The sequence below is a fragment of the Dermacentor andersoni genome, chromosome 4, assembly GCF_023375885.2.
Source record: "Dermacentor andersoni chromosome 4, qqDerAnde1_hic_scaffold, whole genome shotgun sequence".
Lineage (NCBI taxonomy): Eukaryota > Metazoa > Arthropoda > Arachnida > Ixodida > Ixodidae > Dermacentor > Dermacentor andersoni.
In genome coordinates this window covers 35,142,389-35,161,385 of record NC_092817.1, presented here as the reverse complement: position 1 = coordinate 35,161,385, position 18,997 = coordinate 35,142,389, and the positions used below count along the sequence as shown (strand labels likewise).

Below are 18,997 nucleotides of genomic sequence, written 5' to 3'. Positions count from 1 at the left end.
AGTAGTAAAGTCAAATCCCTGACTCAGCGGCTATTGAACATAATGTGTTTTGTATCCGCATAAACCGTACCAGCTTATTGCGTACGTATGGGTTAACACGTAGTGTTTCCATTTTTCTAGCGCGAACACGGCGGTGCATCGTCTCCATCGGGCGGCCAGGCAGAACAACAAGCCTCAGAGATCAGAACAACGGCCTCGAAGCGCCCTGTGCGTTAGCGTGTGAAGCCCCATTAACATCAATATCATTTCAGCGCCGTGCCAGAAAGCGCTGTGGCATCATGCAAACAAGGACTCACGCCACACCGAAGCTCGGATAAAAACGATGCTGGGTGCTCAGCAGTGAAGAAAAATTGGACACAGTTTGTGCTATCAAACGTGACACAAAGAAGTCGGTGCTGGCACGTGACAGGGATCTACTGTTGACTACGGTGTGTGGCATTTGAAATGCGAAGAAGTTGCTCGGCAGCGCTGCTGCGACCGCGAAGAGACGTCGGCTACGAGGTTAGACTTTTCGCCATTGTTGCCTTTGTTGTTGCCGAAGTGTCATCTGGCAACTGTGATGAGGACGACACGGAAAGCAACAGCACGGGCGATTCAGGCCCGACAGTGGCAGAAGCTGCGCGTTAAGTCAGCCTTATGAATGCAATGTCTGTGACAAGAACAGCACCCAGCAATGAAAAAGGCACCCTGCAACTTCTGCAGCGCTACTGCGCCCGTGCACAGAGAAAATGCAACGCCAACGAGGAATTTGTCATGCAACTGTTTGCCAAGCGGGGGCTGGCTGAAAAGCTGGCTTGCAGCTTCAGTAAGTTTGAGGCCGCTGTCGTCACTGCTAGGCCGCCACGGCATCAAATGAAAATAACACTTTTGTCGCGCGAAGTGAATAAACACTGCATGTTTTTGCCCTTTCATCGCACTCTCTTTGAGTTCCGTTTCTGACCTGCTGTGGTTGCTCAGTGGCTATGGTGTTTGGCTGCTGAGCACGAGGTCGCGGGATTGAATCCCGGCCATGGCGGCCGCATTTTGATGGGGGCGAAATGCGAAAACACCCGTGTACTTAGATTTAGGTGCACGTTAAAGAACCCCAAGTGGTCGAAATTTCCGGAGTCCTCCAATACGGCGTGCCTCATAATCAGAAAGTGGTTTTGGCACATAAAACACCATAATTTAATTTTTTTTAGTACCATTTCTGACAGGTAAGTGGGCAATCTCATGCTATTTCGGTTAAGCAGTACTACTATTTAGTACATACTTTTTTCGAGCTCTGGCCAACTACGGTTTAACAAGGTTTCACTGTATTATTTTTTTTACTGATGAACTATGTTATGCTCAGCAAAAGGTGACTGCTCATTGCTTTTAGCAATTTTCTTTCGTAGACAATACATGAAAGTCAGAGTTAAGGATGCTTCCTTAAAAGCAACTCTCAAGTTCTCTATAGCTGACAACAAAAATAGCACCAGATTTTTACCCTCTTAACTCAACCCCCTCCAATTTTTAAAGAATACGAATGATAAAAATAAATTATACAGACTGGAAACAATGGACAGAAACAGAATGAATATTACGAACAAATCTTTACACTCCTTTCCCTGAAGGCACTTGGAACAGCTCAGGTCAACAGGGAGTAAGACGAGCTAATGTCCCCTCCAGTACGACATCCACCTGTCCTTCCGCCATCTTAGATAATGTCAAGTGCTCAGCAGTAGAGCTTAGACTAAAGAGGATGATAAAAGAAAAGATACACACCCTCTGGTCTGTACTTCAAGTGACACTCTCGAGAGCCTTTGCACCTTTTTAATCTTTCAAGAGAGTTGTGCAGCTCTTGAACCTCCTGCGTCGACAAATCGTGGACTGCATTTCGCAACTGCAAGTAAGTGGGTTGTAGTGAGCCACAGGGAACAACAAATGAACCACAAAGCTTGACAACACACCAGTGAAGCCAAAGGGAAAAAAAAAAAAAAAACATGGAGTCTGCACTTTTTCTTGCAAGTGCTTCTTTCACTAATGCAAATATGCATTTTATTTTTGCCCTGAACAGTGTTCTGAAGGAACTAGTTGAATTTATTCAAGCAAGACAAATTTATGAGACGGTGGTGGAGCGAGGGATGCCTCTTGTCGAAGACAATGTTTCAAAAAAGGGACTCGATCTCTCTGATGAACTTATTTCATCATCATCAGCCTATGTTTAGGTCTCCTGTAGGACAAAGGTCTCTCTCAGCAATCTCAGATTACCCCTGTCTTACTCTAGCCGATTCCAACTTGCGACTGCAAATTTCCTAATATCATCACCCCACCCCTTTTTCTGCCCTCAGTACACATGCTGTAATGGTCCATGCTCTAATGGTCCACCGGTTAACTGCCCTACATATTACATGGCCTGCCCAGCTCCACCTTTTTCTCTTAATATCAAGTAGAACATCGTCTATGGCTGCTTGCTCTCTGATCCACACTGCTCTCTCTTTCTATCTCTTAACGTTATGCCTAACATTTTTTTGTTCCATCGTTCTTTGCCTGGTCCTTAACTTTTTCTTGAGCTTCTTTGTTAACCTCCAAATTTCTGCCCCATATGTTAGAACCGGTAGAATGCAATGAATGTACACTTTTCTGTTCAATGACAGTGGTAGCTTCCCGCCAGAATTTGGTTATGACTGCCATATGCACTCCAACCCATTTTTATTCTTCTGTAAATTTTCGCCTCATGACTAGGAGGTCTGTTGTGAATAATTGTCCTAGATAAACATACTACTGCAAAGACTAGCGATTGACTGGAGATAATAAATTATTGCTCCCTTGCCAGGCTAATGAATATTTTCTTTGTCCTATGCATATTAAACTTCAAACCTGCTCTTACATTTTGTCAATTAAGGTCCTCAATAATTTGTTGCAATTCATCCCCAGTGTTGCTGAACAGGTCAATGTCATCAGCAAACCGAAGATTGTTGAGATATTCACCATTGATCCTCACTCCTAACTTATTTATTGCGCAGAAAACTAAACACACAGAAGGAACACGACAAGCACAAGCGCCTTGATAAAGACAAATCTCCTAGTCAAAACAATGGCTTGAGCCTGAGGCATCCCTTGTTCAACCACTGTTCATCGCTACAAGTGTTCACTTTCTTGTAAATATCTGCCTATGGCAACACTGAACCTTGAGATAAACTGCAAATCAGACTTTACGTTATTAATCAGAGATGCCATGTAATACAACAGTACGTTAAGACAACAGTATATACTAATAAGAAAGGCACGACATGCAGCACAGACTTTATGAAACTTCTGGAAGAGGCACTCAAAAGTCAACAGTTGAAAGTAAAAAGCTTTAAAATTATAATGATAAAATGCAATGAAATTCTGACTTCGGGAACTGCCAATTTTCAACACTTCTCTTTATAATTAAACCAAAAAAAATATGGCCAACTCAAAGCAAAGCATTAACCTTGTGTAAGCAACAGTGTATACACGGATAAAATACTCAACCAACCTGATAAGGATCAGTTCTCATGTCGTAGAAAGTAATGAAGCCAGTGACGAATTCACAGTAGAGAAAATTGTGCGTCTCGTTGATTGTTCGCAGGCACCAAAATGTGTTGTTGTTGGCATTCTGGCAGAAACAAAATGGACCATCTGAAGAGAGAATAATTTCAATGCTCCAATTAGCTATATGTAAATACGATTACATTTTCAAAGCAGAACTGTTTTTTCATTCTCTTTAATTTCCACCAATTTATCGTTTCTTTATTTCATTTATTCAGCACAAGTAATTTTCCCTATGTTGTCCTTGGTGTCAGTGTTTGTTGGCTTCTCATGATATGACTAATAAAAATCGGGCCCCTCGGTTAACCCCCTTTCTTCTCGTTTATTACATAACGAGGGTCTCGAATCTGGCAACATTGATGCCTTCAGGTAGCATATGTGGGTTTATTGACCAGTTGCCTTCACCCAAAAAGATCACGTTCTCGTGACGCCTGCGGCAAAAACGACGTTCCACGTCTGCCGCCAAGGTCTGTGAGTGGTGGCGCTGGCTAACACTCCCAGGGTTCTACTAGTACACATAAATACCCAAGAAAGTGGATGGGAAAATGCCGCCGCGGTAGCTCAATTGGTAGAGCATCGCACGCGAAATGCAAAGGTTGTGGGTTCGGCTCCCACCTGCGGCAAGTTGTTTTTTCATCCTCTTTAATTTCCACCAATTTATCGTTTCTTTACTTCATTTATTCAGCACAAGTAATTTCCCCTATGTTGTCCTTGGTGTCAGTGTTTGTTGGCTTCTCATGATAAGGAATGACATAGGAGCACAAAAGCCTTTTTTTTTTTCACTCCTTATCCAAGCCGCAGCATCAGTACCAGGGTGCCTGAAAGCCGCCCCAATGCATGAAACGCCATCAGTTGCGAGCACCACGGTGGGGAAAAGGAGCCGGCAACACTTGTGGCTTCGACGGGGCGGCCGGACGGAAGGGTTACGGCATGAGGCCTAAACGGCCGGGGCGCGCAGCGCTGCAAGAAAGAGCCAGACTGCTTCAGTCGGGGACCAGACAAAGAATGCTCTTTTATTTCTCCGAGGGGAAGCAGGAGGCAACTTACAGCGTTTGGCGCTGAGTGGCGCCCTGATGTAAAGACCCAAAACCGAAACCAGAAGTTAACACAGGATACCACACACACCTTACGCTCTCTCTGTGCAAATGAGACGGCTGGAGCACAACCTGCCAGCGTGAACAATCTCAGAGGCCATGCTGTGACAAAATACGTCTAAAGAACTCAAATGACCAGTGCTCTTCTAAAATATGATGGAGTAAAGATGACTTCCAGGAGACAAACAAGAACCCTCAAAAGTGCTTACAAAGCACTCTTAACATCGACACTGATGATGCCATCGAGGCTGGAAAGGTACTATTGTAGATGCAAGCATTTCCAAGTGTTGCTCCTTAACTGTCAAACAGCACAAGTGCTGTATAACATACACCATTCTTTTTTAAAGAAGATCGGCTTAAGAAAATTCTAAGGAAATTGTCTGTGCCTTATAAAAGCACATATAACTGGAAGTGCATATTGTGGCACTGGCAACACAACGCTAGTGTCATTGCCAATGCCCTGACAAGATGGCAACAGACCAGTTCTTGCTGGCAATAATGTGCCACTTGCACCGTAAAAGCATGAGCAATAATTTTCTGACCAGGAAAATCAGAGCAATGCTGCTTTCTTTTGTTATAAAATCAAGTGCATGTGAAATTTTGGTGTACAATGTTTTTTTTCGCACTGTGAACACACAAAAACTGGGTGCGCATTAGATTTGGGGGTGTGTTAGAATCCGGAAGTGATGCTGTAACTGTGCACCAAGAACTCCAGCGTGGCTTACATGTCCAAAGGGGTGCAGTCTTCCAGTGGTTGTTGTCGTGAGTGAAGCAATTCATTTTCTCGAGGTTGCACGTCGTGTTTTGGAACTTTGACTTGCGGCGAAATTTTCGCTCCTTGCGCCTCAGTTTCTCTTCCTTGGTCCTTGCATGCTCACTACCGAGATCTTCTTGGCTGAAAAAGCAATCAGTGTGGCCAAACATTGGACGTGCAGGAATGTGTGCCCGACTATTTGGGAACCTTCGGAAATATGTATTTATGCCCGAATATTCGAGAACATATTCAAATATTCGGGAAAGGTACATATGCCCGAATATTTAGGAACATGTGTTTTTCGAATCGAATACACTTAAAATAATAAAAATATTCTATTCGTATTCGAAATTTCTAATAGCAGTCACACTCCTCTACAGATTATTGAATGGCCAACGAAAGCAATAAACAAATGCTTGGTACGCTGGCTTACCTTTGTTTAGTGACGCATACCATATTTTTGTGCACATAACCTGCACTAAAATCGAAAAAAATTTAACTGTAAAGTAGGGGTGTAGGTTATGTACTAATTTCACTTTGAAGTGTGGCTTCATGGCATTGTGCACCATACTGCCGTGAAGCCAAACATCAAGGTAAAGTTCTTGCATACTAGGAAACCCCAACCTCTCCCCACCCCTGCATGTTGAAGACCCTTCTTTCATGGTCACATAATCTTCTCTTCTTGGGTTGCCATTTTGCGTTTAGTAGTTAGCGAATAGCACACGCGGTGCCAGTAAACCCACACATCACCCGTTTGTGTCTCAACATACATCTATAGATCCCAATAGATGTGCTCACTATATCCATTTGGTTGCCGCAGAGCCAGTCAGAAACAAATAATCCAACACTATGTAGGTAACTTGAATGACTATAGCTCGCAGGTCGTAAAGAAGCACCTTTCATGCTGTTTGCAGACAGCTTGAAGCATTCTCAAAATACTTACCTCCGACAGAATAAAGAAATTCCCGCAGAATCCAGCTATGTACAACGATTCTCTAAGTTATCTGCGGTAAACAACAGCAACCATGCTGCCTTACAGGCATGTAGCACAGCATCATGGACAGCACAAAATATGAAAAACAAAACTACTGTTTGATGCCATCGCTGTAGACGAAACCACATGATCGCAGATGGCAACTACATTGCATTTATGAAGGTTTGCAACAAAATGCGGTGTTATGCGCAGTGGTAAACGCATGAATAAAGGCTATAATGGCGCAAACAGGCATGAAGCATTCCGGCATTCCTCTCAATCATCTACGAGTTCTGCTGATGACTATGGCGATGCGGGCTCAACTGCTTCATTTCAGTTAGACGATAGCAACGTTTTTGCCTTCTGCACTGGGAATTTTTGGTGCGCAGACAAATAAATCAAAATTAACGATTGTGATTCTACTAAGAAATGCATACGCCTGCCGGGAACAGGGGACGAGTCCCAATACCTGATTATTCAAATTAATTAGGGTCAAATTAACGAGCTTTTACTGTATAACATGAATATCAGAAGGTAGGTGCCACTTTGCAAGACAGCTAGCACCTTATTCCCACTTCAATTCATGGCAACAGAATGCCACCATAAATTTATACTGGCTATTGGGAGAATGTAAAGCAGAGCAAATGCAGGCAGATGGCAGAGATAATAAGCTGTGACTGACAACACGGCATACCTGTCTTTTACAAGAGTGCCCCGCTGGCCATTAGCACATTGGCACTGCCTTGGAATGGAGACTTCCTCCTCGTATTCTCTTTCATCGTCTTCGTCACCGTCACCTTCTTCGATGTCCCTCGCCCTGCCTCCTCTTGCCGTCACGAGGGGGACCTCGGTCGGCAATGGCAGCAGGTGCTTGTGATGGCGGTGCTTAGTCTTATGCTTCTTGAGCGTCCTCCGCAGCCCTTTGAGCTGTTCTAGCTTCTGTCGTAGTCGACGGATGAGAGCGTCAATGTGCTCCTTCTTCTGACGCCACAGCCGCTTGGCATTGTGGTTAGGCCGTGCCGGCCTGCCGTCTTGCCTATTGCCACTGCCACCACCAATTCCTTCCCCGGCAACAACGCACCAGCGTTCACTGGGACTGCACTGGCTGTTGCCGTTGCGTTTGGGAACTGGCTCGTCGCCCAGCGCACCTCCCCACGACTGGTCTCCAGTGCCATTGGTATGTGCTAGCAACTTCATCTGCAAAAGAAAATTGGAAAATAAATATTTAAGATGATGGGCACACAAAGTCAGATCCATGCAGACATGAGTGCTTAAAGAGCCACATAACAAGTAGCTATTTTACATGCCAATCCTGTGAATTTCTACACAATTACATGCAATCTCATGAAAAACCTGTTCGATCCAGTGCATTTATTTATGGAAAAGCACAATGCACAGTGCTCAAGTACGCTCTGCTACAAAGCTAGAGTCGTTTCTAATACTGAAGCTGCACAAGTGTAATGACCCAAGTGCAGTGAAATATCATATAAATATGGCAATTCCAATACACTCTTAGAATATGGAAACAAACTTTTTATAACTTCAGTAACAAAGTTACTTTACTTACTTTACTTAACCTTACATACGCATGTAAGGACGGTGTGCCATTACTGGCATCTTTTGTTTCCTGTCATCTTTTGTGCAAGGCGTTTGTAAAAAAAACACAATTTTTGCTAAAAGATAATTCTGGCTTATACGTGTTTCAAAACACAAGGTCACTGAAAAAAGAAACTGGCAGCTTTTGCAAAATTAGACAAAGATAAAGATAAAAACATCAATGCACCACCTATGCACACGGTACAGATGGGAAACCAGCGAAGCTGAAATGCGCAGCCCTGGTGCTTAGTTGATGTCGACGTTGCTGCTCTGCCTCGTGGGCCTGAACAGCCAGATCCTCGGCCTGACGTTCCCACTGGCGATCTTGCTTGGCGTCGGCACTGCCTTAGCTCCACTTCAGAAATGAGCTCAGCCACACGAGCCACCGGATCGACCTGACATTGCCGCTTGCGCTCCGCATCGCGGTCCCGATCTTCTGCCAAGTCATTGGCACGACGCCGACCAGATCTCTCCCGCTCCTGCTCTCAGCGCGTTTGCACGTAGGCCAGTTGCTCCTCAGGAGAAAGGACGATGCGTGGCTGCCCCATTGCGAAGTTGGAGAGAGAGACTGCAGCACACACGCTCTGCTGCGACAGAGAAATTACATCACTATCGGCGTAGCCAATGGCATGCCACACCTTCCGCCAGAAGGTTTCTATGGTCGGACCGGGAGTGTTTCGCCTAGGCATATACAGCTTCGCTGTAAAAATTATCGGCACCAACCGCGCAAAAGCGCTGTTGCCACTTCTCGTACATTCATCATCGTCTTCTTCCACAACTGGCTCCATTGTGCAAAAAACTATCATCAACGGCAACAGCTTGAGCGTCGTCTTCCACAGCTGGCTCCATTGCCGTTCATCATTCCAGTGTAGAATTTCACTTCTCTTCTGTCGTAATGGGGTGGCTGCATTTACTGGGGTATGAGCCATTGTTTAAAGGGGTATGAGCTTAAGGGGGGCTTCTGTAGTCAGACCGCGAGCGTTTCGGTCTAACCACCCAAGTCGACGCAGACTTTTTCAGCGCTGATACTCGCTTGTTGCACCAGTCGTGGCGGGGCAGGCTGGTGTCTTATCAGGAGATCCTTGATCATTATAGACATGTGAGGGCTAAGTATCCTGCAGCACACAGAACTTTAACTAAGTGGCAATCAGTGGCATGGCATTTGCTCCAGACCAACACCTTCCCTAATCCCGCAGCCTACAGCCGCTATTAGCCAGGACTGCTACAGCCGTATGCAAAATTTGCAAAGGCAGGGCAGACCTTCAGCACATGGTTTGGCCGTGCCCCCTCAAACGTAGTCACATCCAACAGAAAGAATACTCTTCTTTAGAAATCAGGTCTGCGGAGCAGTGGGAGACCGTGCTGCTCAGCTCCAATCTGGCAGTGCAAGTCCGACTCATCCGGATAGCTGAAGACGCCACTGAGGCCCAAGGACTCCTAGCTGCCGCCTAAAGGGGAAAGAAGAAGGAGGATCTCCCACCTCTTCCCCTTCCCTTGATCCCATCCCGGGCACACAATAAGGTTGTTCTCTCTCTTGCCTAGGCATGTACAGCTGTAAATATACTGGCATATCAGGGTGTCTACCAAGTTCACATTTCCAAATTCCCTGAGTTTTCCAGGTTTTCCCTGAATGAACTTGCGATATTCCCTGAGTGACACAGAACTTTGCTTTATGTCAAGACGGGCTCCCTACATTATGTCGCTTAATGGTGTCACTCTCCAGTAAGCATGTTAAAAAATAAAAAAACAATTTAATCCAGTTTGAAAAGTAAGGGGTAGTGTTTATTTTATTCAAGAAGAAAACAGAAGGGAGGGGTTAGTAAAATGCACAGCGAATAAGATATCTTCGAAAGAAATAGTAAAGCCCATTGCAAATCGAGTCGGACATTCTCAAACACGAATAAGAAAGAGATGCATGCAAAATATTTTTGAATATGAGCGATTTCTATCAACTGATAGCAAGCTAATTGGTATGAGGCCCGAACTTTATCATATGTGAGATTATCTCGCAACAGCTGGTAAGTCAACCTCAACTGTCCTAACATACTCTCAGCCTGCACACAACGCCTCAGTGTTGCATTTCACTATTTTAAAGAGTTTTTTTGCTTGGATGAGGGACACCTCCATCTCGGCAACAGCCAACACTTTGCTTTTAGAGTGTAAGCTCCTTCAAAAAAGTGGTCGCATGCTTCCTTTCCTGTTCATTTCTGAATGCGTAGGTCCTTTGCCTTCTTGTTCTCCTTCGGCTGCGCGTTCACCACACGGACTATTTGAAGCACCCTCTTGGACAATTGTACAGTCAGCATTCAATTTTTCGGACTCCCTAGGGGCCGCGAAAACATCCGAAAAAAAAAAAGAATTCACGTCTTTAGAGCCCTTAAGGGTTCAAATCGCCACAGACACGTCCGCAAAAGCGCTGAAGGCCTGCCAGTACACTTATTAGGCATATCGGTACTTGTACTGCGACAGAAGATGGCGGGTGCACGCGTGTATAATTAAGCAATGCATACTGTGTCCCGTGACCATTGCGCCGTCTCACACTTTTTATGCTTCACAACGAAACATAACTGTAATGGGGCGAAGCTGACTTTCGGGAACCAGCATTATGCGACGCACCATGCTTTCCGAACTTCGAAGCCAATCGCGATGATTGGTGCCATTGCTGACAGCGGCAAATTCTTTCAATGAAAAACACGGCACAGAATGGCAAGAAGCTTAATACCGAACCTCGAAGCAACTATGCCTAGCATTGCTGCGGTGGTGGCTACGGCTGCAGGCGGATATGCGTGCGCGTGTGCCGGGTCGAGGCGGCGAGGTTATCAAAATGACAGCGGTGGTGCTTTTGATTAATGCCGTTTCAGACTTGCCGCCACGGCAAAAAGTCCGGAAAATCGGACAGCGAAGGGTTCTTGTGTCCAAAATTTCAGACGTTCTTATACATTGACCCGTAGTTGTGCCGAGAAGCCGTCCGAATTATCTGGCGTCCGGAAAGTCAGTCGTTGACTGTACTCTGGCAACTCCTCCAGCCGACGCGGCATCAAAGAACATTCGTTACGATTCCTCTCTGTTGCTAGAGCCAGCATTACCGCAACTTTCGTTCCCTTTCAATAAAATTACAGCTAATTTTCCCTGATAGAAGCACAAATTCCCCGAGTTTTCCCTGAGTTTTTCCAGACTACTCAAAATCCCTGAGAATTCGCGGTTGTCCCGGTTTTCCCCGTTGGTAGACACCCTGCATATACTGTAAAAGTGCAAAGCTTTGACAGTGATTACAAGGTTTAGCATTGCACTAAGCTCTTTTGATCGTACTCTCACAACAGGTAGGCCAACATGTTGGCACAACACAACGTGCAAGGCAACTGCTGCAATGTAGCAGAAACATGCCCTGGAAGCTACCAGGTGTCTTGCAATGTCGACGTGTTGAGAAGTATCGCCAGTAGCCTTGTATGCGTCACACTTCAATGGTGCATGAGATGAGATTGACAGAAAACCGTCAGAGCTTGTCAGTGCCCAATGAAAGGATTATAGATAGTTCTAGTTAGCCATTCACTATCTTTTCTATCGGGACCAGTGTATACACACAGCTGCACAGTAGGAATGCTAGAGTGAGTGTGCTCCCACCAGCAGCAGAGGGCAGAACGCTGCCTTGGCTCCTCTGCCGAGCTGATGAAATGGAGCATGACAGTGCATACACATGGTGCGTCCACTTGACTCTATCGTTTTTGCAACCAAACACACTGCCTACTGTTCGCATTTTTGGAAATCTACCCCTAGCATGCACCCGACGTGTATGTGTCGTCGATAACGTGACAGCATGGCAGTGCCAGTGTGAACGTCCTTCGAGTGTCCATATAATCGCTATGACAATGAAAATGAAATTCTCCCAACACATTCTCCACAAAATGCAAAAGTGCTGTGCGTACTTTCCAATGTAACCAACCACACAGCATCCCTGAACTCAAAGCTTAGTGTCACAGCTGCATGAAAACTTACCGTATGCATCTTTTTGTGACTTCCATACACCAAGATCTTTTGCAAGGATGAAGATATTATCTACACTCTGTTACAGTAGTTTCATGCAGCGGAACCAAGGCCAGTGACCTACAAGCACAAATTCTTGCACAGAGAGATGTAAGTGCCACAGTTCGGAACTCGTTGGACGACCAAATGGCCTTCACAAGTGGTCTTGTAGGCAGTTTACTTGGTACCTTCTCTGCAGGTCGCAAGACATTTTATTGTGTGATTTTACTTTGTTCTTTAATAACATCTATTGAGGCTCTATACTACTAAAAATGAAGTTCTGCACTTGTATGATTGAAGACGTGCAAAGAACAAAGAAAATTAATGCAACAGTGTCGTAAAGACGTCAATTTTCATTTAACAAGTATAAACAATTAATTGCTTTGACAGTGGCTAAATTCATACGTGCAGTCGCCGCAGCTTCATATTGGTATGTATGTGTGTTACACAAAATAAAAATCAGTTGGAAGTCAGCGCTTGTCTTCGTCGTTCTTTTGGTCGTTCTGTCTATGCACGCGCTGTAATTGATGTTTGTAATGCACTACAGCGCTTGCCGCTAGCAGATGACAGGGTGTGGAAGGGCCCACTTAAGATGTGTTTGACCCCCTGATTGGTCGAAGAAGTGTGAAGCTTCAACACTGCTGCACGGTACTGAAAAAGAGTACTGACAGGTCTAGCTTTGCAAAGGCATGGTCGCGACTGCTCCACTCTAGTGTCTCCATTTAAAGTGTGGAGCTAAACACTCTACTACAGTAAAACCTCGTTAATTCGAACTCGGTTTATTCGAAATCCCACGTAATTTGAAAGTTTTCGGCTGTCCCAGCAGTTTGCATGCAAATTTTGCCGGATAATTTGAACAGCCAGCGTGCCCATATCCGTATAATACGTCAGTTTAAACCATGGCCTCCGTGATTTTTCCTTACTCCGTGATCCACAACAAAAAAATTTGTGTGCCAGTCTCTGAGGCCAGTATAGCTGCCGGAGTGGCAGCCAGGTGGCACTTTAAATCAACTTTCTGTTTCCGGTGAACGTTGTGCGCAGTTTTGTGGAGTGTAGCGGCGGTAACAGTGAATTGCTGCGCACTGTAAGCAGACTGGAGGACGCAGCCTATGGTGTGGCTAACTACCGCGCCAAGCAGTCACGCATCGATGACTACTTCAAGTGACCGTTTTTCAGGCGAAATAAAGGTGCAGTATTGATACAGCCATATTTTGTACGTTTATTTCTCGTTTTTCGTTCATTTTTGATCATTCGAAAACCAGGTTAATTCGATAATTTTTCGCGGTCCGACGGACTTCGAATTAACAAGGTTCTACTGTATGTTAAACATAGTAAGAGCAGGTCCTATGTAAATTAAAACAAACAAAAGAGATCAACAAGGCAACAACAACAAGCAAGAGTAAGATAGCTCCACACAACCAAGTCCGCTCTGTAACAACTGAGCAGTTCTGAGATGTCACAGAGCAAGTGGCACGATTTAGCAAGTAGTGCTAAAATGCCATCACTTGCTCAACAAACTGATGCCTAAGAAACCTTCTACCTGAAAACGCAATATCTCTGTGGGAAAATTAAGTCCTCCATGGAAGCATGTGGAGCTGCCCATGTTTCATTCCAACAAGGAGAGCCTCGTGCTTGTTGACAAACTCTGAACAGTCTAACAAGTAACGTTTTGCATCACCATGACCATCCCAGAATGATCACATCAGTGAACAGTCTAACAAAAAACGGTTTGCTTCCCCATGACCATTGTATAATGGTCACGTCAGTGAGTTCTGTGCTTGCAGTTCTACTAAATGAATTGATGGACGACCACCTTTGATGTGTCCACTATACAAAGAATGAATACGGTGTTCAGCAACACAACCAGAATGCCATTAGTAGGTTAGCAACTCCCGACTCACCTCCTCTTCAAGCAGCTCGTCTGCTGTTGCACTCAGAAAAGCAGATACAGCCTTGTCGTCTGTCAGGTCAAAGCCTTCTGTCACTGCATCTGCGCGCCGCTTCAACCGGACCGCCATGAAGACAGGCCTGAAGGCTGGCATAAGGATGGATCACAAGTATTATTCATTTTCACAAAGCCAATAGTAATAGCCAATACTGAAAAAACTGGCTCATTAACAATAATACAACCACACAGCATGATCAAGCAGTGAACATAGTGCTCCGGGGCAGAAGTCCTCGCAAAAGATAAAACTCTTCCGAGAAATGGGAAATCTAGGTAACCAAACATCGTGTCAAAATTGCTCGTATGGTCAGGCTAACTTTATAAAAATATTGATAACATTTGTATATTACCAACCAAAAGGTGGCATTTGTGAACTCTGATGTTCCGAAGCAAATGCCACTCCTTCCTCGTGGATTAAGCGATGGATGGTGGCAGGGTAAGCTTTTCAAAAGTTCTTGATAACAGGGGGAGGGAAGGGTAAAGATGGGCAGACGAGGGTAGCTTTATGTGAGTGGTGCTTTTTACCATTAAGCTATTGCTGCGGCAAGGGTGGTGGTGGTGGCAGCGGCTGAAGACAGGCTGTCTACTGTAAACCAATCCATACAAGCTACTTACACTTCCAAGTCAAACCATCCAGCAAGGAACAAGGCACAAGTTGTCATTACTCTACAAAAAAGAGCAGGAACTCATTGCACGCTGCAATCCCAAAGAAAGAAAAAAATATGATCCCTTTGAAATCAGAAAGAACGGCTAATAAAATGACTTCATTCAGAAAAGCAACACCAAACTACAGAAGCTACAACACTACATTTCACCTCATCCTCAGAAACAAACTTCCGTCCCATATGTTAAAGGTGCCAGTGAAGCAATTAGCTGAATCTTGAAGGAAGAGGGCCTAAACATCATCCGCAAGTCAACAAACACTCTGAATAGTATCCCCCATAACGAAAAAACCATGCCCCGAAAGAAAAGACTCAAGGCATTGTTTACAAAATCTCTTCTGTCGACTGTCTGCAGACTTGGTTAGATTGGGAAGCCAAAAGATTTAACGAACCATCATACAACAGAAGAACAATGTTACAATCTTCTCTCGAGTCCGTAGTGTCATTTCCAAACATTTAGAAAACGCTACCCACAAAATTGCTTTCGATGAAACTGAAATTCTACAGAGACCAACTTTTAGAATAAGCTATTAACCCTTCTCAGCATTGTAGTTTTTTTTTTCTCGGATATTATAAAACGACCACAACGGTTTATTTCTGGTTGTGCAGTAATAAAAAAAATGACACTGACAATGGCCAATGATCTGCTGGTAAGGTCCTGACGTTCCTATCTGACAAAAGAAATGTAAAAAGGAAACATGGTGGCACAGAAATGTGGACACTAACCGGTTCGTCAGTGGCGTTGGAAGGGGTTAGTTCAGTTATGGCACACATAAGGCATGTAGATAACATCAATCATTCCAAGAGTAACCTCCACACAGTATATATATCCATGGCGGGTGCACCCCGACAAAAAAGAAAGAAAAGGGCACCATGGCACAACAATGATAGCCTCCTGTCATTAGCCATCAACTCCACCACCTTTGTCCCCGTACCTCTTTCTCTTTCCTTTCTATCTTTACCATTTGTCAAGCCTTCCAGGAAACAAGCTTACCAATCCAAATAAGACTCCCCCGCCCAGCTGCTGGCATGATCATGTGATCGCACTCTTCAGGATCAGTATTCTCCACTTCATTAACAACAGCAGAGTAGCTGAGAGGTAGAATCTTGGACTGCCAATCTGTTCTTATTCTTTGTAATTTTCTCACAAAGGATTTTGAGGTTCCAGCAACGGATGGCGGCAGATACCGATGGGCATAAAAATAAACGGGAAAGTGATCCCGTAATAGCTATCAATGTAATATTACTTGGAAAATAATTTGGGGTGTGCAAATACTTGAACATCACTGAATCAAAACAAATATCTACTGTGCGATATATTAGGTGTAGAGACGTGCGCAGTGCCACATGTTGCAAGCGCTGCAGAGCGCCTGGTGCTCGATGCCGCCCAAGCGTGTGGTTCAGTTCACTTTTCGGCGAAAAAGGAGCACTGAGCAGACCAGGGAAGGGGCCACCCCAATAGACATGGTAGTGGACTTTGTCAGTGCGAGCGCTCCCCAACGTCGGCCCAATTTGGGGATCCCGCACACAGCACCGAATGCCGCACTTTACAGGACAGTGTTACATCGGGCTGGTCCACCTTTGTCGGTACAAGTTTCATCCAAATTGACAGGACTGATTGAATTGATGACACTATGTGGACAGAGGAAACAGCAACAAAAGAAGCGCGTATTTCCTTAAGTGAGAAAGCATGTATGAAAATCATGCCAATTAGCTGCTGATAGGCATGCAAATCGTGTTGGAAACGTGGAAACGAACTTCACACTGCTTCAACAGCCGCCAATCTAACCGGCACGCGTGATCTCGGGATCAATCACTGATCGACCACTGGCACAAACATATTAGCAGCAAGCATTTCCCAATGGCCCATTACCACACCAATCAGAAGCGATTTTTCGTCACAGACACACTACAGCACTGTTTTGTCGCCAACTAAATTCACAGTTTGGTGACAAATCAACGCAGATCTATTTGCAGCAGCCGCATGAATCAGGAAACCAATAAACCACCTCGCAAGCAAAAATGAGTGCATGGAACAGCAACAAATTTGTTCACAGCCACCATCTTCGTGACACACCATACGGTGGCATCTTGTTCCCAACGTTGTTCCTAGATCCACATTGGTTCCACATCCACAGCTTTGAGCAACTTGTCACAAGACTGGTTACATGGTACGCGCAAAAGTGCCCTGGCCGGTTGCATACATTTGACTGATGGTGGATGTAGGAGAGGGAGGGAGGTTGTCACGCAAATTTGGCATGACCCTCCCGATTTCAGAATCTTTGACTAGCAGCAAATGACACCAAACCTGACAATGAAATGGAATGGACAGCACTTGCTCTTTACCGTCGGTGCTAGCTACGGGCGGAGCAGTAATCAAGTCACATTATTCACGGTCCTGTCGTAACCCACCTGTCGTTAAGTTGGTATAGCCCTTCTCTAGTTAGGAGAAAACAGGAAAGCAAAACTTCTATGCAGTAAAGAAAATATTGCCGCAAAACACAAGATCAAATTGATAACCACATTGATATTCAGTACAAAAAGTTGTCACTAATAAGTTTTAGAGGAAAAAAGAAAAGCATTTAATTCTATTCAACTGAAATTCTATTAACAAAAAAATATTTTCCAGACCTTCGTGTACCAGAACCGAGTCGGTGCTGGCGTACCAATTTCGTGTTCCCTTTATTAAGAGCATACCATACAGTCCCCTCGATTCCGGGTACCAAAGTTACTGAGAGCTGGCTACATTCTTGTTATACAATTCTAGAAGACTCCTGAGCATGTACAGTACCATATTTTCTTGCACAATATTTTCAAACATTAAGCTTTCTGAAAGATGTTCAAATATTCTATATGTGATTCAATGTTTTTTTATTTCTTGATTCAATTCAATATTCGATTGGATATTCAATTTGAAATCTACTAGTCAGCATTCGCACACCCCTAAAAATAATGTGCACTTGCTGTCAGACACTGTAGTAGTCAAACGACGAAAACGCAATGATGGTAAACAAGCCCACATTCTGTAAAATGGCAAGTATACTGGCAGGAGATTGAGTTGATCAATTTCCTTCCGAAGACAGCTAGGCTTTCGAATTCTTATTTGGCTACATTCATCCACTAGTCACATAAGTGCTGAGAAAGAGAGAGAGATCAAGCTTATTTAGAAAAAAGTGGTAAGGTTGATTTAGCACATCAAACTTTGTCACAAACGAGTTTTCCTGACAACAGGTTCCCAAGGCCAACCATTGTCAATGACAACATTGCTATGGTAAAACAAAGTTTACGAGACCTTTCTACAGCTTACACTGCTTCACATGCTCTCGAAGAAACTTCCGTTGCTGCTTGCGTTCCTCTGGCGTGAGCTGGGAGTTAGTAGATGGCTCCAGGCGATGGGCAGCAAGCATAGTCTGGCTTGCAGACGATGTAGCAGAAGGCAGCTCTTGGATTGTGTGCGAATGCTGACCGTGGTGGTGATGGTGGCGATGTTCCTTGGGCTTCTTCAGCTTGACCCCACTCGGCACTGGAATCTCACCAATGTCCACTTCGGGCAAGTGGTCCTCATTGTGCTCCTTGCAGACACAGGTTTTACGGTGATGGAGCCGCGGGTGCTTGCAACGACGCATGTGCCAACGCCTGCCATCGTGAATGCACTCCCATTTCTGAAAGATACCGAAATGAATGGGCACACGGTGTATTGATGCTACAGAGACAAGAAAGACCCACCTTGAACCCGTGTGAGGTTTAATGTCCCGAAACTTCACAGTGGGTTATGAGGCATGCTGAGTGAAGGGCTCCAGATTAATCTTGGCTGCAAAGGATTCTTTAACGTGCACCCAAAACACAGTGCATGAGTGTTTTTGCATTCTACCCCGACCATAATGTGGCTGCCGTGACCGGGAATCAGATCCACAACCACATGCTCAGCAGAGGAATGCCATAGTCGGAGACTGTGATAGACAAGAGCAGGTGCATGGAGCATGTGTGCTATGGCATCATTTTCACAGTCACACGTTATCTGGTTAGGGTGAGAGGTAGCATATGAATGTAAAGAGGGGGGGGGGGGGGATTCGTGTACCGTGCTTTACAAGCACATCAAAAATTAAAACAAACATTAGGTAGACAAAATTAATTCAGAGACCCCCAGACAACATCCCTCGTAACCCAATGTGCAATTTCGGAATGTTAAACACCGCAATTAAATTTTCAATGTGCAGTGGATGAAAGCGTGCATCATGTCTTTCACCATCCCTGTCAGAGCAAGGTATGCAAGGTCACAGCACAATTCAATTTTACATAAGTGGCATTGGTCAGAACAATGTAATGATTCCATTCCAACTAGGGGTGTGCGAATATCGAATTTCACTGCGTTGAACTGAATAGTGAATGTTCAATAATTACATTCGCAAATCAAAT

The 18,997-nt window shown here is 44.6% G+C and overlaps 1 protein-coding gene across 3 annotated transcripts in view; it reads right to left on the bottom strand.

Moving 5' to 3' along the window:
* The window catches only part of Sulf1 (Extracellular sulfatase Sulf1), a 52,829-nt gene that overhangs the window by 7,049 nt on the left and 26,783 nt on the right, over window positions 1–18,997 (bottom strand). For all 3 annotated transcript variants that reach the window (XM_055073598.2, XM_072287782.1, XM_050183955.3), the window contains 6 exons: window positions 17,889–18,243; window positions 13,876–14,009; window positions 7,053–7,555; window positions 5,357–5,526; window positions 3,485–3,627; window positions 1,747–1,864 (listed from right to left, as the gene is read on the bottom strand). In XM_055073598.2, the coding sequence (XP_054929573.1) occupies window positions 1,747–1,864; window positions 3,485–3,627; window positions 5,357–5,526; window positions 7,053–7,555; window positions 13,876–14,009; window positions 17,889–18,243 (1,423 nt within the window). The remainder of the gene's footprint in view (window positions 1–1,746; window positions 1,865–3,484; window positions 3,628–5,356; window positions 5,527–7,052; window positions 7,556–13,875; window positions 14,010–17,888; window positions 18,244–18,997) is intronic.